The sequence below is a fragment of the Micromys minutus genome, assembly GCF_963924665.1.
Source record: "Micromys minutus genome assembly, chromosome: 19".
NCBI lineage: Eukaryota > Metazoa > Chordata > Mammalia > Rodentia > Muridae > Micromys > Micromys minutus.
Genome location: NC_137954.1, coordinates 45,643,535 through 45,662,327, shown reverse-complemented (window position 1 = coordinate 45,662,327; position 18,793 = coordinate 45,643,535). Strand labels below are relative to the sequence as shown.

General features: G+C 39.7%; 1 protein-coding gene across 12 annotated transcripts in view; it reads right to left on the bottom strand.

Moving 5' to 3' along the window:
- Window positions 1-18,793, bottom strand: part of PAM (peptidylglycine alpha-amidating monooxygenase) — a 270,816-nt gene that overhangs the window by 12,368 nt on the left and 239,655 nt on the right. For all 12 annotated transcript variants that reach the window (XM_080932647.1, XM_080932652.1, XM_080932651.1 and 9 more), the window contains 6 exons: window positions 12,490-12,606; window positions 10,126-10,198; window positions 8,642-8,852; window positions 8,224-8,424; window positions 5,645-5,760; window positions 906-1,005 (listed from right to left, as the gene is read on the bottom strand). In XM_080932647.1, coding sequence (XP_080788773.1) covers window positions 906-1,005; window positions 5,645-5,760; window positions 8,224-8,424; window positions 8,642-8,852; window positions 10,126-10,198; window positions 12,490-12,606 — 818 coding nt within the window. The remainder of the gene's footprint in view (window positions 1-905; window positions 1,006-5,644; window positions 5,761-8,223; window positions 8,425-8,641; window positions 8,853-10,125; window positions 10,199-12,489; window positions 12,607-18,793) is intronic.

Below are 18,793 nucleotides of genomic sequence, written 5' to 3'. Positions count from 1 at the left end.
TCTTCTGAGACCACACCATTCTGCCTGACTCTGGGGTTGCAGCCTGAACTCTCTTCAGAGTTCCTGTCATGCCGTTCCTCTCCTCTGTCTATCCGGGACATTAATAACTTTTTAAACAAATGCCTTACATCTCAATAATCCGGCTCAATTCTCTTGAATCCCCTCTATAACCCTAACATAAAACAATCTATCCCAGCGTCTCCTTGAATCTCCTTCCCCACCCCCAACTCCAAAACCCAAGAATTCATACACTAACTGGCTAGACTCTGATGGAGCAAATTGGTTCAACTCAGTATCTGGAGGAAAGCTGAGGCCTAAGTGTCAGGTAAGGATGCTGTTGTCCCGTGAAGCCCAGCACTACAGAGAGCCACTGTGGGGTGATATCTTGTGGCAACAAGTCTACCTCTGCTTTGCCAAAGCTGTCTCTTCCTTCTGTAAACAAGCTGGGATTAATACCGGCTTTTAATGTAACAGACATTACTTCACACATCAAACATTTCCTGTGGGGTGTCTCTGGAAACAAGGCAAGGACTGCCAGCAATAAAGAGAGAGAGAGGAAAAAAAAAAAAAAACAAATCAAAACAACCCGTTCTTTCCACTTTTAAAAACTTATTTTAATCCCTGAAATAGATATCAAATAAGGATCCTATCCCTCCCCTCCCCCCATAATTTCTCTATTCTTCATAGTATAAGGAATAGACAGCCAAAGATGCCAGACATGTGCTGAACCCCAAATCCAAACTTCTTTATATCCCCTTTTTCCTACTCCTGACATTTAAAAAAGAGAGGGAAAAAAAAAGCAAATATTGCAAATGTTTTGGTTTCCCATTTTAAACAGTAAAACAGATGAAAATTACAGAGAGAAATACTATAAAAACGAACAAATTAACAAAAGCCCAACCTACTTTCAGTCAGGGTGAACTTCCACACAGTGTTTGTGTGAGCATCTCCAATGTACACAGTCCCATCTTCAGAAGCCACAATGTCATGAGGCATGTCAAAGTGCTGCCAAATGCAAAGTCATTTGTTATTGGGATGAGGCTGTACTTAATTAAATCTATTACAGAATGGCAGAAAGGCCATGTGACTCAAAATAAAGTAACCTTAATTCCCACCAACCCTAGCCAATGGTAGTCATTCATTGTGTCGTGACTCTGCGAGGAGGCACAGTTCTAGGCACTGAGTAAAAGCTAAGGGGACCTGTACCACTGACTTGAAATTCATTTAAAAATTGAAAATTCCGACCCGAGCAGGTCCACCCCTCCTTAGGCAACCTTGTGGTCCTCCAATCCTGGGAGGTCACCATATTGATGCCAAACTCAGTGTGGATACCTGATCTGCATAGGGCAGTAAAGCTCAGAACTCAAGCGATCCTCCTGTCTCAGCCTCCCTACTAGCTGGGATTACAGGACGACCCTGTAAGAGAACCAGCAGTCTCAATTAATCCTGGACCCCCGAGATCGCTCAGACACTGGATCACCAACCAGGCAGCACACACCAGCTGATATGAGGCCCCAACACATGTACAGCAGAGGACTGCCGGGTGTGCGTTCAGTCAGAGAAGATGCACCTAACACTCAACAGACTGGGGGCGCCAGGGACTTTAAAGGTCTTGTGTGGAGGGACGGGGTGGGGAGGGAGGAAGAGGTATGGGATGAGGAATAGTTGGGGGATGGACAGGAAGGGGCATAAAATCTGAAGTGTAAAAATTAAAAAGAAAAACCTTGAAAATTCCTAAGCTGTTTATTTTTCAGGGCTTTGTGATTTAATTGGGTGGACGTTTTCCTTCACGTTTCCTCTGTCTTTACAAGACTGATTATTAAACACCTCCTTGGACATTTTCATCCACGGATCCTACGCATTCAGGTTACTCTTGCCCCAGCTCGCTCGTTCCCCGCCCACCGCTTTCACCTCTCTCTCCCGCCTTAACGTCCTCTTTCCGTATTTATCAAATTTATCTGTTTTTGTTTTGAGGCCCAATCAGTTTAGCCATGTATCTGTGAGTTTGAACTGGAGCCTCCCAGACTCACGACTTCTGTAATAGACAGCGGTAATGCCCCGTTTCCCATAGTTTATCAGTAGTCACCGCCAGTGGCAGGGAACCAGTAGTGACAATGAAGCTGCTCCATCGATGGTTGGCCCATTCTGTTTTCTAATAAATTAAATCTCTAATAAATAAAATTACATTTTTATTATACCGGAATTGCTTTTACATGTCTGTGTGTAGTTATGTGCATGTGAGCAGTGTCCACAGAGGTTAAAAAAGGGCACCGCGTCCTTGGAGGTGGAGGTACAGGTGGTTGTGAGCCACCAGTGTGGGTGCTGAGCAATGAGCTTAGGACCTCTGCAGGAGACAGTGCTCTTCAGTACCAAGGGCAGGCCAATTCTCCACAAGCACAGATGCCTCGGGCTCATGACTGGAACCGTCATTTCACTCCCAGCCGATATATTTTAATCCCTAGCCCTACTTCCTGTCCTCTAGTTCCTTTTGTTTCCCCTTTGTGTTGCAGTATTTCCTAAGTATTCCCTAAGCCTTAGAGGTGGGGCCATAAGTATTGCTGATCATTTAGCCTTCATTTATTCTGGGCACTTTGGGCAGCCATGTGCCCCTGTATTGAATGCTGTACAGGAGAAGAACCGCGATAGACCAGAAGGCCCAGACCTAGGCTCACACAATCACAAACACCCCATTTTTAACAAAGATGCCGAAAATGCACACATGAGAAAAGAGAGTATGTTCAGCAAATGGTGTTAGGTTACTGTGTCCACACAGAAGAATGAAGCCATCGTTTTTCCATCTTACTGCCTTATTTCCCTTATGCTAATACCAAGAGAGGACATTCAGATGTAAACATTTCCCAAGACTGCCATAGTAGAAGAGAAGGATTCACAGGGTGTGAGGGAAGAAGCAACAGATATGCACTGAGAAAAGGCAGCGTAAGACTTGACCTTCGACCTCAGCAGTGCGTTATTAATTATACCACATTACTTCTTCTACCCAGATTTTGAATCTTTATGAAAATAAAATTAAGAAGTGAAAATTCTGAGAGCTCTATAAACCTGTTTAATTTTTCTGAATCATACTAGAATACGTGGGGCGACATTGTAAATTGTTTTCTGAAAGGAAGAACACATTTTGTCTCAGCATGATCCTGTCTTCAGAGTCCATGTCCTGACCCCCACACTGAGCCTTATTCGTCCTGAGTCTGCTGATTGCTGCCGTTTAGGAACAATGCTCTCCTCTCTGAGATTCTAACTCGGATCTATTCATATTATTATGAGCGGAAGTCTTTTGCTTATCACTCAGCTTTGATGTATAAATGCACATTTCAATTAAAATTTAATAAACTACTTGACTTGACCAAATTCTTAAGAAAATGGCTGCATCTAGAGAATATCATCCTGAGTGAGATAACCCAGTCACAAAAGAACAGACATAATATGCAGTCACTGATAGTGGAATGCTAACCCCCAAAGGCTCACACTGTCCCAGAAACAACTCACAGACTGTAGGAAGTCCAAGAAATAAAGAAAACAAAACAAAACAAAAAAAATCTTTACACAACAAGAAAACTTTGACTATTTTCATGTTACATTTTGTTTTGCATGTACTTTGTGCTCATTGTAACTATTGGGTTTTCGATGCATACTGTCAAACCTTTAAAAAGATCAAGTACTGACTATTCATATAGATTTATGTAAAAATTATTTTAAAATCTGAAAAAAAAGTACTGACAAAAATGTATTGTATAATTTTACGCAAAAAAATGCTTGAAATCTGTACATTTATCTTTGTTTTGTAAAATAAAGATGTTAAAAAAAAAAAAGTAAAATAAAGGTGAGAGCCAGTGATTGGGCCGGGTAAGAGAGGTAAAGAAAGCGGGTCAGAGGTCAGAGGTCAGAGACAGAGGAAGACCAAGAGGAGTTCCAAGATGATACTCTAGAAGGATGAATTAGATCCAGGTGGGCTTAAATGGCATTAAGTAATTATGAACATTTAAAAGATTTTATGGGTCTTATATCTCATAGAGAAGGGCAATTTGTATCATTGTCCATTTGATGAAATCTTGTTGTGTAAAGGATTTGTGGATTGAGAACTGAATATATAAACCTGTATGAAAAGCGATCGGCTGTAGAGTTGTGTTTGTGTTGGGATTTGGGGTAAAGAATCACCCCAGGATGGAGTGCAGAAAACAGGTGGAGTAAAACCACCAAGGGAAAAGAGTCCTGTGGATGGAGTGAGACAGCGGTGGCTGCTCAGACCGGGTGACAGAGTCTGTGTACTTTGTACTAAAAGTGGTCCTACAGAGTGAGACCTCAGGACAGATAAAGAGAAAAGCCTTTTATTTTTTTATATTTCCTACAACATTTCTCTCCTTAATCAATATTAATATTAATAGTATGAGGGAGTTAGCTCACAGAAGAATAGCTCTAAAGATCAGATAATCAATGAGAAATCAGAACACCACAGGGAAAATATGTACCTTCAATGGAAGGGCTGTCTTTCTAAAAGATGCAATGATTTCAGTGTGTTGCACATTGCTTTTCAGATAAAATGTCTTCTGAAAAACTCATGCTTGCAAACTATAAACAGAGATCCACAAGAAGAGACCCTGAGGTGGAATCTTTAGTTCATACTTACCTTGCTTTGTTCCAGACACTATAACCTGTCCTAACAAAGGTGGACTGAGGAAGAGACTGTGTCCTGTCCATCAGTACATCCTTAGATCTCGTATAAAACCTACAGTTAACTTTGATAGATCCCAGCCTGTCCATCTTACAGACATATTTCTAAATTCTGAGACATTTGATAGTTCTCTTTTCTCATCTAGCCATCTTGGTATCATAACCGTAAACCTAAGAATCATGATACCAAGACATTCTTTGTTCAGTGGCTTGTGACAGTTACCATTTTGATCTGGATAAATCCAATAAGCCTTTCTATATTTGGAAAAATAGCCCTTGCCTGAGCATTTTAACAAGCTTATTTTCCTACTGCCTGCATTGTATGTGCGTATTGTGACTGCTGTGACAATTATTTTGTATGTCCAGTACAGGGCGGAGAAAAAAGCCCATGGGACACTTAGCGGTAGTCACTGCATGAATAAAAAGTACTGTTAAAATTATACAGTGGCAATTTACTGTGGAACCTTTAACGACTCACCTAGCCATGTGTTTAGAACTTGAACGGGTTCTACAAAGCACTGTGTTCAGGTCTTGTTATTTATTACAGTCTTAGTACTGCCAATAACAAAACACCAGGCTGCCTGCTGGTGCTGAGGAGAGCTATAACTGTGCATTTACAGTGTGGTTTCTTCACTACTTGAATAAAACTGGAAGAATATCTGTCTGTCCATCTATCTTCTGTCCATTAATGCATCTATATTGACTTGCTAAGTACAGTCAGTTTAAGTCTGCCGTCATATGCCGATTACATGCATACGTTTAGAACTGAACAGGCTAACATTTATCTGGAAAGACAACAGTCTAGGGAAAGACAGGACATTTATTTTAAGTAAACACTGTAACAAGATGACTGTTAACCCAGAAACTTATCACATCTTTTATGGTTGAAAAACTGAATACTGATATTCATATTTTAAATTCCTTATAGAAAACTCAACCAGGCAGTCATGTTAAGTACCTTGCGCACTGGCCTGAAGACATCTATAATTTCTCCACTGGAAAAGTTCATCACAAATCCTTGCACGGGTTCTTGGTCTCCAAAGTAAGGCTTCCCATTTACCGCGAAGAGAAAACCTGCGACAAGAAACGTGGCTTTTCTTTAATATATGGATTAATATTGGTTTTGAAATAGAAACACATCATACAAATAAGCAATACAGTTAGGGTCAGCTTGGTCCCTGTGTTCACCAACAATGAAAAATCCTTAGCAGTGAGTTATCAGATCTGGGCCAAATGATGATCAACCTTTGTATAAGAAAGTGAGAATCTGGAAACCCTGCTCCAGTTAGGAAGCCATGAGAAATCAGCATACCCAGTTACTGATATACATGCGTCCTGCTATTAAGCCTTAGATATAATCGGACTCCTCAGTAGAAATGGGGGAAATTTTAACTTATCAAAGCCAATCAGTTGAGAGCATCTGATTATGTTTTGAGAATCATGTAATGTCTACCAACGGCAAGAGAATACCAAGAAGGTAAGGGGAATTACAGTACAGAAGAAATAATCTGAGTTTACACAACTCCAGCTTGTAAGCCGGAGATGTGCATTTCAGATTACTACAGGCAAACTGCTCACAGGAAACAAAATAAGCTCCTTCTTAGGGACACACTTTGTGGCAAAGCTGCATTTCTTTGTATGTAGTGAGGTAACAGAAATGGTGCTGTGTTGCTCTGCATACTGTATTTCAAAGGACACAAAAGGACACAGTTCAGGAGAGGTGAGCCTGTGGTTCAGTGGCAGAGTGCTTGCCTGTTCTCATGCTTCTGTGTTTGGGCCCTGAGCACTGCATGGCCTAAAAAGTGTATGCAGTGCAAAACCATGTTTTCATCTCTGAGCATAAGCTATTGCTACAGCATACTGTGAAGACACTGGCTCTCACCATTCTGTTTTTAACTTGAATTCTCGTTTTTCTCTAGATTTTAGAAATTACTATGTCTATTTACTCACATTCCTTATTAATTGAAATTTCTTGACAAATTAATTTTTTAAATGTGAAGCAAAGCCAACTATAATGTGTCTTGTTGATATAATGAGTGTTTTTATTTATTTATCTTTACACACTTCTCCGGGAATGCAAACTTGTTCCTCCTCTAGTCATGCGGCCCTTTGACTTCATGCCTCAGTGGTATGAGAGATGTAGCTACTCAAGGGGGAGCACAGTTCATGTTTGCCGACACAAAGCTAGATGCATCTGCATATGTAGCTGAAGATAACCTTGTCTGGCATCAATGGGAGAAGAGGCCTTTGGTCCAGGGAGGGCACCTTTTCCCACCTTAGGGCAATGACAAGGCAATGGGGTGCAGAGGGGATTAGGAAGGAGTGTGCCTTTGTGAAGACAAGTGGAGGGGGAGGGGGAGGGGGAATGAGAACAGGTGAAGGAATGGGATAACATTTCAAATGTAAATACAGAGAGTATCTAATAAAATTAAAAAAAAAAAGAAAAAGAATGTATTCCAAGACATGTATAAACTTTTACTTAAAATATTAAGTGGCTTAATACATATTCAAATAAATATTACGGCAATTTATTTTGGGATGTTAATTATGCATATTTTATCACGAGTTTGTTTTTTTTTTTCAAATTTCATTTGAAAACTTTTAAAGCCATTACAATTTATATGAAAATGTTAAAGAAATCAAGATCTTATTTGTTGTTTTTCCTTGGCATTTAGATATAAGCTCTATAACTTTCCATTTTTCTGTTTTAAATAAATTGGCCAATTTGGTGGTTTGAATGAAATGAATGCCAAAGGCTCACAGGGAGTAGCATTATTAGGAGGCCTTGTTGGAGTGGGTGTGGCCTTGTTGGAGTGGGTATGGCTTTGTTGGAGTGGGTGTGGCCTTATTGGAGTGGGTGTGGCCTTGTTGGAGTGGGTGTGGCCTTGTTGGAGAAAGTGTGTCACTGGGGGTGGGCTTTGAGGTTTTAAATGCTCAAGTTAGACCCAGTGTCACTATGTTTTTGATGCCTATGGATCCAAATGTAGAACTCTCATCTACCTCCCCAGCACCATGTTTGCCTGCATGCTACCATGCTTCCAGCCATGACAATAATAGAATAAACTTCTACAGTATAAGCCAGCCCCAGAGAAATCTTTTCCTTCTTAAGAGTTGCCATAGTCATGGCATCTCTTCACAGCAACAAAATCCTAAGACAGTACTTTTTCATGAAATGTGAACCAGAAGCATTTTGAATGTGATTCTATCAGATATATATCATCCTTTGATAGCGTGAAGGCAATGATAATTATTTAATAACTAGATCAGATGATTATAAGATTAATTGGTGCTTGGGAACATTTTAAACCCAATGCAAACAGCAGTTAACTTCTTTTGGAGCCTTCATTATTTCTGCAAAAGTTATAGTGAATTTGAGCTCAAATGATTTACAATGCTGTGATAATTTTACCGCATTTCAGATCTGATATTAGAGCATCTTGTACCGACTAATAAGAAAGTTATTTAAGAAGCACACTGAATAAAGTCATTGGGAAGGGCACATAGGACATGACAAAGCACACAATAACAATGAAGTACCTGGTATGTATGAAATCGCAAAGACATTCCTTCCAAATGATGCATGCTTGATCTCTCTCACAAATTCTTTGGTGTCAGTTTTGAAACACTGGATTCGGCCATTTTCCCTGTCTGCCACACACAACTGGTCCAGGTGAGGCACAAGGGCCAAACTGTGAGGAACACTGAACTGGCCTGGCTTAGGGCTGCTCCCAGAAGACTCTACAGAACAAAGAGAAACCTCAGCCGCACTGTTCATAAAGTCTTTCAAAGTCTGATGCGACGGCTTAACATGTTCCCAAATTTATGAAAATAAACCATTTAAATGTATTACATACAGAGACGTAACAGATTTTATATGATGACAACCAAACCCACGTCTGTTTTTGGTTCTACTGATGCAGAATTCTGATTGGAGAGCAAGAGTGGTGATGGGTACCTTCTCCCCACTGGGTGATGAACTTTCCGCTTGGTGAAAACTGCACAATCCGACTGTTACAGTAACCGTCTGACACAAAGACAGCTCCAGTACTGGGCTCCACAACCACATCAGTGGGCTGGCAGAAATGATTTTTGTCGCTGCCAGGTTGCATGCTCCTTCCCAGAACTAAGAGAGGGCCTTCTTTGCTATGTGGGTCCAATTTGAACACCTTCAAAAAAAAAAAAAAAAAAAAAAAAAAACAAAACAAAAAACAAAAACAGAAACAAACCAACAATAGAAGCTTTATCTACCTTTCATAATTATCTTTGACCCACACATACATGATAAGAACCATCCTAACAAGCAATCAGAGTATGACAAGGCATACTCTCCTTAACCAAAAGAAGGTGCTTTTAACACTGGACAGTACCGGCAAGATCATCCAGTCTAATTCTCGTTTTACAATTAGATGTGTGGAAATTAAGTTCATCTTCCCAAAGGTATCTAGTTAATAAACAGCAAATTGGAAACTGTCCTCGATTTTGTCTTCTTCACTGACCACACAGCACACAGGGCATAGGTGTTCACAGAATGTGTGTGAAGTTCCCGAGGGAACATGCCAATGTCTCACATCTAAGTCTTCGGAGATGGGGTTTTCCTCTCCTGTTTTTCCTAGCTTTGCATCACCTGCCTTAAATTTAACAAGCTTATCTCATGTGGGTGTGAAGCCATAGCACAGTTCTGTGACTGAAATACAGTATCTTTTGGAAAGGGCAGACACTTGATTTTTTCTTATATACTTAATACAGACTTTGCTTTAATTCATAGAAAATTTGGTTGACTTAAGAGATCACAAAAACATAAGCAAGAATAAAAAGGAAAGACCTAATGACAAAGGAAATAATAGGCCATGTGGAAAGGGAAGAGGAAGTGGAAGGGCCCTGAAGATTACTTCAGGCTAGCTCCACATGTGGCTGTTACCTGACACCATGTTGTTTTAGTCAGCTCAAAAATAAAAAGCTTTAGTGAGGATTGGTACAGCTGAACATGGGTGTCTTCCAAATTCTTTTATCAGAATCCTAATTCCTCTCGTGGTGGGAGCTGGAAGGAACAAGGCCATCGTGGTAAAACCAGAGAAAGGTTGCTCTATGTGCAAGAGAAGACAAGGGAACTTTCTCTCTTTTCCTTCCGCATGAAGGACAGATTGAGAAGATGCCCGTCGGAAGCCCAGGAGAGGACCCACAGCAGAACCCTATCATTCGAGTACCCTGCTCTCAGGAGCACAGAATTTAGATCTGTGGGAAATGAATTTGTTCTTGCTTAAACGTCACTGAGTCTATATTGCTTCATAATAGCACACAGAACTTATTAAGACATGACTGTCTCATTTTCTTTTTTTACTTTTTTTTTTGCCATAGAAAACAGTTTTAGTGAAATCCAGAACATTTTGAAAATGAAAATGCCTTAGTTTCTAAGTGAATACTAGCACGCAGGAAGCTCACCTGATGGAGAGCCACATCGGTGACCCAATAATTTCCATCTTTGTCTATGCTCAAGCCATGTGGTAAATAAAACCTGCAAAACAGACAGACAGGCAGACAGACACTGTCACGGTCGTAGTTCTCCAGGTACAGATGAGAGGAATTTAGCTCTAATGGAACCATAGAGCAAAATAATTTTATAAAACTATATTTGCATCAATATAAAAAAGATCCAAATGAATTGTGAAGCAAATTGTTAGACTAGGCAGAGACTTCCTGTGACAAACCCTAAGCAGAAGTTCGTCAATCATATTAAAACAGACAAATGAAGCTTACATAAAATTATTAGAATTTATTATAAAGTGTGCCCTATTACACAGCACAAATGACGTCAAGTTCAAAGCAAGGTTTTACATAATAAATATTAATGTTTCAGAATATACATAGAACAAACTTCCTTGAGAAATAACAGCGGATTTCTCTAGTTTGAATACTTAAAATATATTATAGCAAAAATAGTGTTATGGGCTTTTGTTTGTGATGTGCACACATGCCTATGTAGTCAGAGGGTGTGATCAGGTCTCTGTCCTGATCCATTTCCACCTTATTTTTTAAGATAGGTCCTCTCATTGAATATAGAGTTAATCAATTGGCCAGATTTGCTGGTCAGAAAATTCCAGGGGTCCTCCTGACTCAGTTTCCCTGTCCCACCTTGGCCCCAGTACTTGGGTTACCAATGTGCACTGTGTCCACAATTTATGTGGATTCTAGGGATCCAAACTCTCGTTGCTATGCAAAGACTTTACTGACTGAGCTATCTCTCCAGCCCTACAAGTCCACATAAAATCTTATGTATGTGATTTACAAGCTGTAAGACTGGCTATGGAAGATAATGAACAAGAAACAAAATAACTCTCAGACGGGCTGTGACCCTCCAGGCACAGCAAATAGGTGAGTTGGGCAATCTTTAGAAAAGGTCAATCTATTTAGCATATCTACCTGATGCAGACAGACCCGTGGGGTTGAAAAACACAGTTAGTTAACGCATGGGAAATACACTCATGTGGCCTTGTTCAAACACCATTTGAGAATCCAAGCTTTCTCTGTTTCTAGCCGCAGTAGGGCATTGGCACAAGAAAATTTTTTTTCCATGGGCCAAGTGCATAACACTTTGATCTAGACTAATTAAGTGAACTAGGTTCCAGTTTTGGCCACTGAAAGCGAGGCTTTGACTTGCTTACAGCATCCACAGCTCATGGTTGGCCAAGTAGACTTAGCAGCAGTTGTCTACCTCCTTCCATGTAGATTCTGTTCTGGGATGGATGGGGTTGTCTGATTAATGCATATAGCTCTAAAGACACAGGCTCAAACACTCAGTCGAGATGGCATATAATCTGCCCATTGACTTATCTTAAACTATTATTTAAAACAAAACCTAAGCTTCATTATCTCGATTTCTATCAGAAGCTGCATCTAAAACGGAGGCCATCTGCCTTTCAAAGAAACTGGCCTTCCCTGTGCTAAAGCAGATGGAGTGGGGCAGAGTCCTGGAAGCTGCCAGGTTATAATGGGTCAGGGTAACTCTGGAAGCAGGTGTCCCTTTCTTTCAATGACCATGAAGATCAGCCAACTGGTTTGCCTGCCAAATGCCATCTAGGAATTGGACCAAATAACGAGTGGCTTTCATATCCAAATGACACGTGCAAACTACGGGAGAGCTGAAAATGGTGTTTGTTTAGTCTCCACTTTTTGATGGGAAGAGAAGCTTTTTGTCCTTATCAGTGGTTACTTGGTGAGCTGAGTATACAATTTTTATGGTAAGGATTAAAGCGAAAATTATCAGTCTAGCTGACCAAGAGCTTACTTCATCATATATATCAATAGCTGTCTCAATTCTGAATATCACTGTCACCTGGAAGGCTGTAATAGCATTACCTACAGCCCAGACCAAGTTAGGATGGAATTTCTGAAAATTATAAATGGAAAAACCAATATTATTTATATGAATAATATATAACAAAATGTAAAGGTACATGTATATAACCTACGGTGTTAATTAATCTAGCTAATTAACGATCTAGGACATCAAATACTTTTTGTAGTAAAACTATTTGAAATTGTTCCTTAGCAATTTGGAAAGAAGACACACAAATTGCCAAATTGCCAATTTTCTGTATGGATAGATTCCTTTTTATTTATTTATTTATTTTGAGTTTCACAGATGATTCTAACATTCATCAATGTTTCAGAACCATTTGTTTAGAAGGTCCAAAAAGAGTGGTACAGTTTGAATCCTGTTAAGGGTGACTTTGTGACACATTCATGACCTAATGGTATACTTTATATCCAGCAAAGGTGTGCCAGCATGAAAGACATTTTACTCACAGGTTCTTGCCACTGGACTGAAGTATTTCAGCATTATTTGGGTCAATGACCAGTATGGTGTCTTCTTCAATTGGCCCAAGACCTCTTTGTTGGTAAACAAACTTGCTGTCAAAAGAGCTAAACAAAAAAAAAAAAAATGAAAAATTAACAACCCACAGTTTTGGGGTACTTGAGAAATGCAGACCACCGACTTGAGAACCTCAGTACAAATTCAGAGGGGCTGGGATGCACTTGACTTCATGGTCTCTGGAGATGAATTATAAACCATCACAGATGGTCAGTGTGCTGCGGCATTGGCTTTGGTGGGCCATGCAGTCTCAGATTCACTGGGCCCAAAGCAAGAGCTCATTTTTACATTATGGTTTGAGGAAGCCATGGTGTGGAGCTGCTATGGCAACAAAAACTTTTAAAAATGTTTTCCACAGTTTATTAATCAATTTTTTTTAAGTTATAGGAGGCCAACTTATTTTAACCTCTCTGTAAAAGTCACACTGGGACAGAGGGGATAAGAAAGATCATTGTTACAGCCAAAGGTAAAACACAGGAACACAAAAGACTATGAATAGAGCATTCAAAATATTTCAACAAAACAAAGCAGAATTTATTACTGAAAAAATATACTTAGGGGCTTGAAGCTTCTTTTTATAGCAGCTTTTCATTAGTGCAAAACAGATAATTACAGTGTGACTTGTTTCAAGTGAATATAGTAATTACTGTGTTTTAAAAACTTAGCATCTTCTGTGTTATAAAATATAATATAAATATAATAAAATATAATATAAAACATAATAGGCATATACTACTTAAATAGTAATTGGTTTCCTTAGAATGCCAATTATATCAGATGCTGTAGTTGTTTAAATTCTTGTTTCTAAACTTTACATTAGTTCCTTCTCGTCCTTAGGGGAAGCATGCCTAGACCTCAGTGGTGCCTGCAGTCTCGGGCAGAGCCAAACCCTGAGCCTACGCCGCCAGTTCCTCTTTCCTAGCCACACTGTGAGAAAGCTTCACATCTAAACAGGAACATCAAGAGACTAAAAGCAATAACTAGTAAGAAAATAAATGTTCTGGGATTTCAGAATTTCAAGCATCCTGGCTCCTGAGATTTGGGGCCATTTTTAAGTACAGTGAGCATGAGTTCAGCAAAGCACAGTGATACTGTAGGTTTGGTTATGAGACGGCTGCCAAGTGAATAATGGGTGGGCAATGGATCCAATGGGCAGATGACAGTCAAGGACATGATCCGTGTCTCGGGAAGATGGAGGGAGATTTTTATCATACTCTTCAGTATACATATAAAACATATAATTTAAAACATATAATTATTCCTTTTTAGACTTCTCCATTCATTATTTTTGGACTAGGTTAACTGCAAGCATCTGAAACCACAGAACGTAAAAGCTCAAATAAGGAGACTATTGAATGTTTACGCAGCCTGTGATGGAGACGAACCCAAGCGTATGTAGCAAAGGTGTAGATGATCCAAATACCAGAAAATCATTTCACGTGTTCAAAATCAAAGCACTGAATCAGCATACACAGATGTATGACTGCATCAACTACAGATGTATGCTTTCTTTTTCTTCACTAAGTCAAAGAAGACTTGGAATAACAACAAATATGTGTCGAGATAGATTGACCACTTGGGAATGTGACAGACTGCTCAGACCTATCATTCATCCATTTAATAGTTGGCTGGTTTGTTTGTTTGTGGAACCAGTAGAGAGGTCCCAGAAGTAGCACGGAAAGTTTTAAATCATACCCTCTTGCCATTAAAAATATCCATCAGATAATTATCATGGCTTCTTGACTAGGAAGGTCTTTGGGGAATATTTTCCCTGAAAGACAGAAGTGTGTCCCTCAAGCAGCCCTTATTAATGATGTATTCAATTGAACGCAAAGTATTCATTTAACTTTGTCAGCCTCAAACTTAAGTACAACCGTTGGCATAAGCTATTGTGTGTAGTTAAAACCGCCCAGTAGAATCCAGGAGCGAAATATTTACAAGATATGTGCAGCAGTTACAGCGTCTCTCTCATATAATGAGATCTATCTTACTTCACTACTCTTTGTTGTTTTAGAAATTACTGTATATTCATTGTACAAAATGGCAGACACTCATTATGACATTTTTATACATGCCTATTACATATTTTGATTTTGTTTCTATTCACCTTCATGTGATAGTTCCCCTGTCCCAAGTGGTCATGCTTCTAGTTCCATATCATATAACATTTAAATTGTTATTTTGTATGAGTGAGAACACATGATATTTGTTTCTCTGAGTTTTAGTTGCTTTGTTCAGTATTCATTTCTTACAAGTGATATAAATTTGTTCTTCAAGGGTGAATAAAATTCTGTTGTCCACGTGTGCCATACTGTCCCGGCCACTCATCTGCTCATGTGCATCTAGGTTGATTGCATAAGCTGACGATCTACCCCCTTTCTAAGGCAGATTTTAATTGAGATGAACATTCACACAGCTATGAGATGGTACAGAGCCTCTGCTTTCCTGAGTAATGGCGTTCTGTAAAGCTACACAGAACATCCTGACACTGATAGACCCTCTACTCAAGTTTTTACTTCCCTGCCCCTTTTACATTCCTTCAAAAGTGTTACTAATACTTCAGGTTTTGATGCATGGGTGTGGAATATATGGGTCCATTCCTTTTCTGAGTGATAAGCATTTGGTAAAATAGAAAATTCCTAACTCCTCACCATTCTTACAAAGTGCTCTCAGTTTTGCGTATGGTGTGAGTGTTCTGACTCATCATTAGTAGCTCGTAACTGTGACATCCCAAGTGTCCATTTTGTCTCTTCACAAAGCAGCAGCATATCAGACCTCAGCACACCTAATTCTGTATCTCCCTCTGCAGACTAATAAGCCACATGGAGCACAGTGTATTCCTTGCAGCTGGTTTCTCTTATCATGGGTTGTAGTAAATCTGTAAGTTAATAGCCTTCTTTCCGTCCAGTTACTCAAACTTTTACCACCAATCTCTGACCGTGTACTATTTTTGAAAACAAGTAACAAAACTCAAACCCCTTCAAGTTAATTGATATAAAGAAATAAGGATTTTTTCTTCCTCGTCGTGAAGTCTGTCCTTCCTATCCATCCCCAAATTTAAACATATAACCATGGTTCCCTTCTTTTCCCAAAACACTGGGTTAGACTTCCGAGAATAAAAACTGTGTCAATGGACAGAGACAAACAATTCAGACTCAGAGTCCTATGGCAGTCAGTTCAAAATGGAAGGCGTAGACAATGAACAGCTTGGTGAGGAACAGCCCTTCATGAAATGCACTGTCTCACGCTGCTCACAATGCAAACATCTGTCAAGGGACCTGTGTTCCCAAACAGACACAACTTGCATGGTGGCATCTACACATATAGTTTTGAAATGTCACCTAAACTCAGGGGTCACTCCCTTTTATTTATAGAAAACTATAAAATGGCAGACTGAAAGATAATGTTAACAAAAGTCAACAATACAAAGCAAGCCAACCCCATCTTCATAACCATCACTTGGAATGACTGGAGCCCTCAGCTCTCCCAGCTTGTCAGGATGTATTTCCCAATACCTTAGATAGCCTAGAAGACAAAATTTTATCTGATTTGCTAGGTCCACATATATTTATGTCTTTTGTGTGTAAAAATGGCATTTTACATACTGAACTAGTTACTTTTCCACAGAATTACATTTATCTTACAGATTACTGCTACACTTATGCTGTATCCATGAAGTCTCTCTCAGTGAGTAGCTGTGTTCCGGAGTTTACTAAAGAGGGAATCTCTTTATGTGCCCACCCACAAACAAAGGAAAAGGGAATTCAAAGGAAAGAAAACAAAATTCAAATATTAAAGAAGCTACTTATATTAACAGCATTTAATTATAGCTATTTACCTTTAGTTATGGGAATGACAAATGAAGGAAGTAGACAATTCTCAGGAAAAAATGTAGCTTCAAAGGCATTAGCCACAATTCAATGGGCCTGACCCTTCCATTTAACATCCATGAGCAGATGTCTGTATGTTTAAACTGGCAGCACCAAGAGACATTTGGTTACTCAAATGATTGGTTGTCTTTCCTAATCCTTTCACTTGGGACGTCATGAAACTAACAGCTGCTCTCGGGTGTTACACAGGGCAAGTAATAAAGGCACAGGCTGTTTCTGAAATGAAAACTGCACACAAACATGAACACACACACATGGACACACACACACACACACACACACACACATAACCATTCACACACACACATTAACACATACTCACACATGAACACTCACACACACACATTAACACACACACAGAGACAAACAAAATAATTTATAGACTCTTTTGTAATTCAAAGAAAGATAACCCTTGAACAGCTCACAATGGGTGTCAGATTATAGGGCTGGCTACATCGTTGCTATAGCAAACTGATCTTTAGTGTTTTAAAGCTGCTACCCCCACTTCTGTGCCACGGAGAAGTCTTTATTTCAACCACATTTAACTTTCCAAGGGGCATAATAATACCCTGTACATTTCACACAGTGCCCGGAGCACTCATGGATTCTGTACGCCTCTCTGAGAAAGCACTCAGTTGCAAAGACTGAACAGTGGCCTATGGGCTGGAATTCAGTTCTTTATTTTAACAGTGTGAATTCCCCATTAATGATTTTGCACATTAGCAGCTAATCAAACAGTTTAGATAAGCCTGAGAAGAAATGCTGGTCCATATTCACACACAGACAAAGCGCCAGAAGAAGGAGGAAGTAAACTATGGCGCCATCAATCAAAATTAGGGGAATGCAAAATAAGTAATAACAGGAACAAAGAAGCAGCATTATTAATTATAATTTATATAATTATATAAATTAAGACACTGGGACTGAACAAATAAATACAAATGTGCCTTATTGTTAGGGGAACAGCTTGTAAAACCTCCTAAAGTGGGGGCACGTTTAAAATATGTTAAAAACATGCTGAATGCACACTTGGTTTGGAAAACCTCAGTGATGAGGAAAAGAGGAGGACAAAGAAACCAGTGTAGCCATTTGGTATTCAGCCTAGCCTAGACATGGGCCCCTGATAAGCGATTAAGAGAATACGGAATCAGATATCAAAAGACCAGGATGCTAGACCGTTCAGTCAATAGCACCGCTGGGCACGAGTGACGTGACCAAATGTGCATAGCTCCTAAGCAATATTCGGCACTTACTAAACTCCCTGCTCTGTATTAGACAGGGTGCTGATACGCTAGGTCAACTCTCTTGATGAGTATCTCAAGGCTGTGAAGCAATCACCAAGACAACGTCTCTGTTACCTGTCTCTATGAACATGGCTGCCTTTCTTGGAGACTGATCTCATTAGACTGGAGCGTTCCCATGATTCCAGTTTACTGCACAGGCGCAGAAGGGGGACGAATAGTGAACCGATAACACAGGAAGAACAGAGTGTGGAAGAAGAGGCCTTTTGCAATGGCAGAAAGGATGAGGACATGAAAGCATTCCTTTCCTAGAACTCAGCTTTCTCTCAGATATCCAGAAATTCAGAATTGTTCAAAAAGTTTTAAGTGCGTTGTTTGGGTCTCTGCTAAAATGTTATATTCCCCCCCCCACACATGTGTACTCACACATGCACACACACAGAGGCACATGCACTACACACACATGCACACACAGAGGCACATGCACTACACACACATTCACACATACTGGCACATATGAACACACAGATACACACACATGCCTGCCCACACATACAGACACATATGTGTGCAAATACATGGAGACATGTACAAACACACAGATACCCATAGATGCACAGCACACATACAATCACCCACAGGCATACTTCCACGGTGAACAGAATTCTTTGGCACTAGACATCTAGAAAATAAAAAAGTGTGTCACTAGTTGTATTTAATACATGAGGTAATGCAGCAGCGTTGAAGGTACAAGAAACCAAACTACTCTTGGGTTAAAATCACCACACCATCATGAAGATAGGTTGAAGGCCCAGGGAACATTCTGTTTATATGAAAATAAAGATGTAAAAAAACAGGAGAAAACCCCATTTTGAATTATTGTGACAAAGGAAGACTCAGATTTGGGTTCAGCATGTGAAGAACTCTATGCTATCTGGAAAGGCCTCAGAGTTGGAGAGCATGCCCATACAGAGGTTTTCTTAACACCAAAACCAGTTCAACATGGAGCAATTCTCGACACCCCACACAAAAGATGTACTGACAGCTAAAATCAAGCCTTTTGGTGTTATTTCTCTGATGTTGCTCAGTGAATGGTATATTATTTT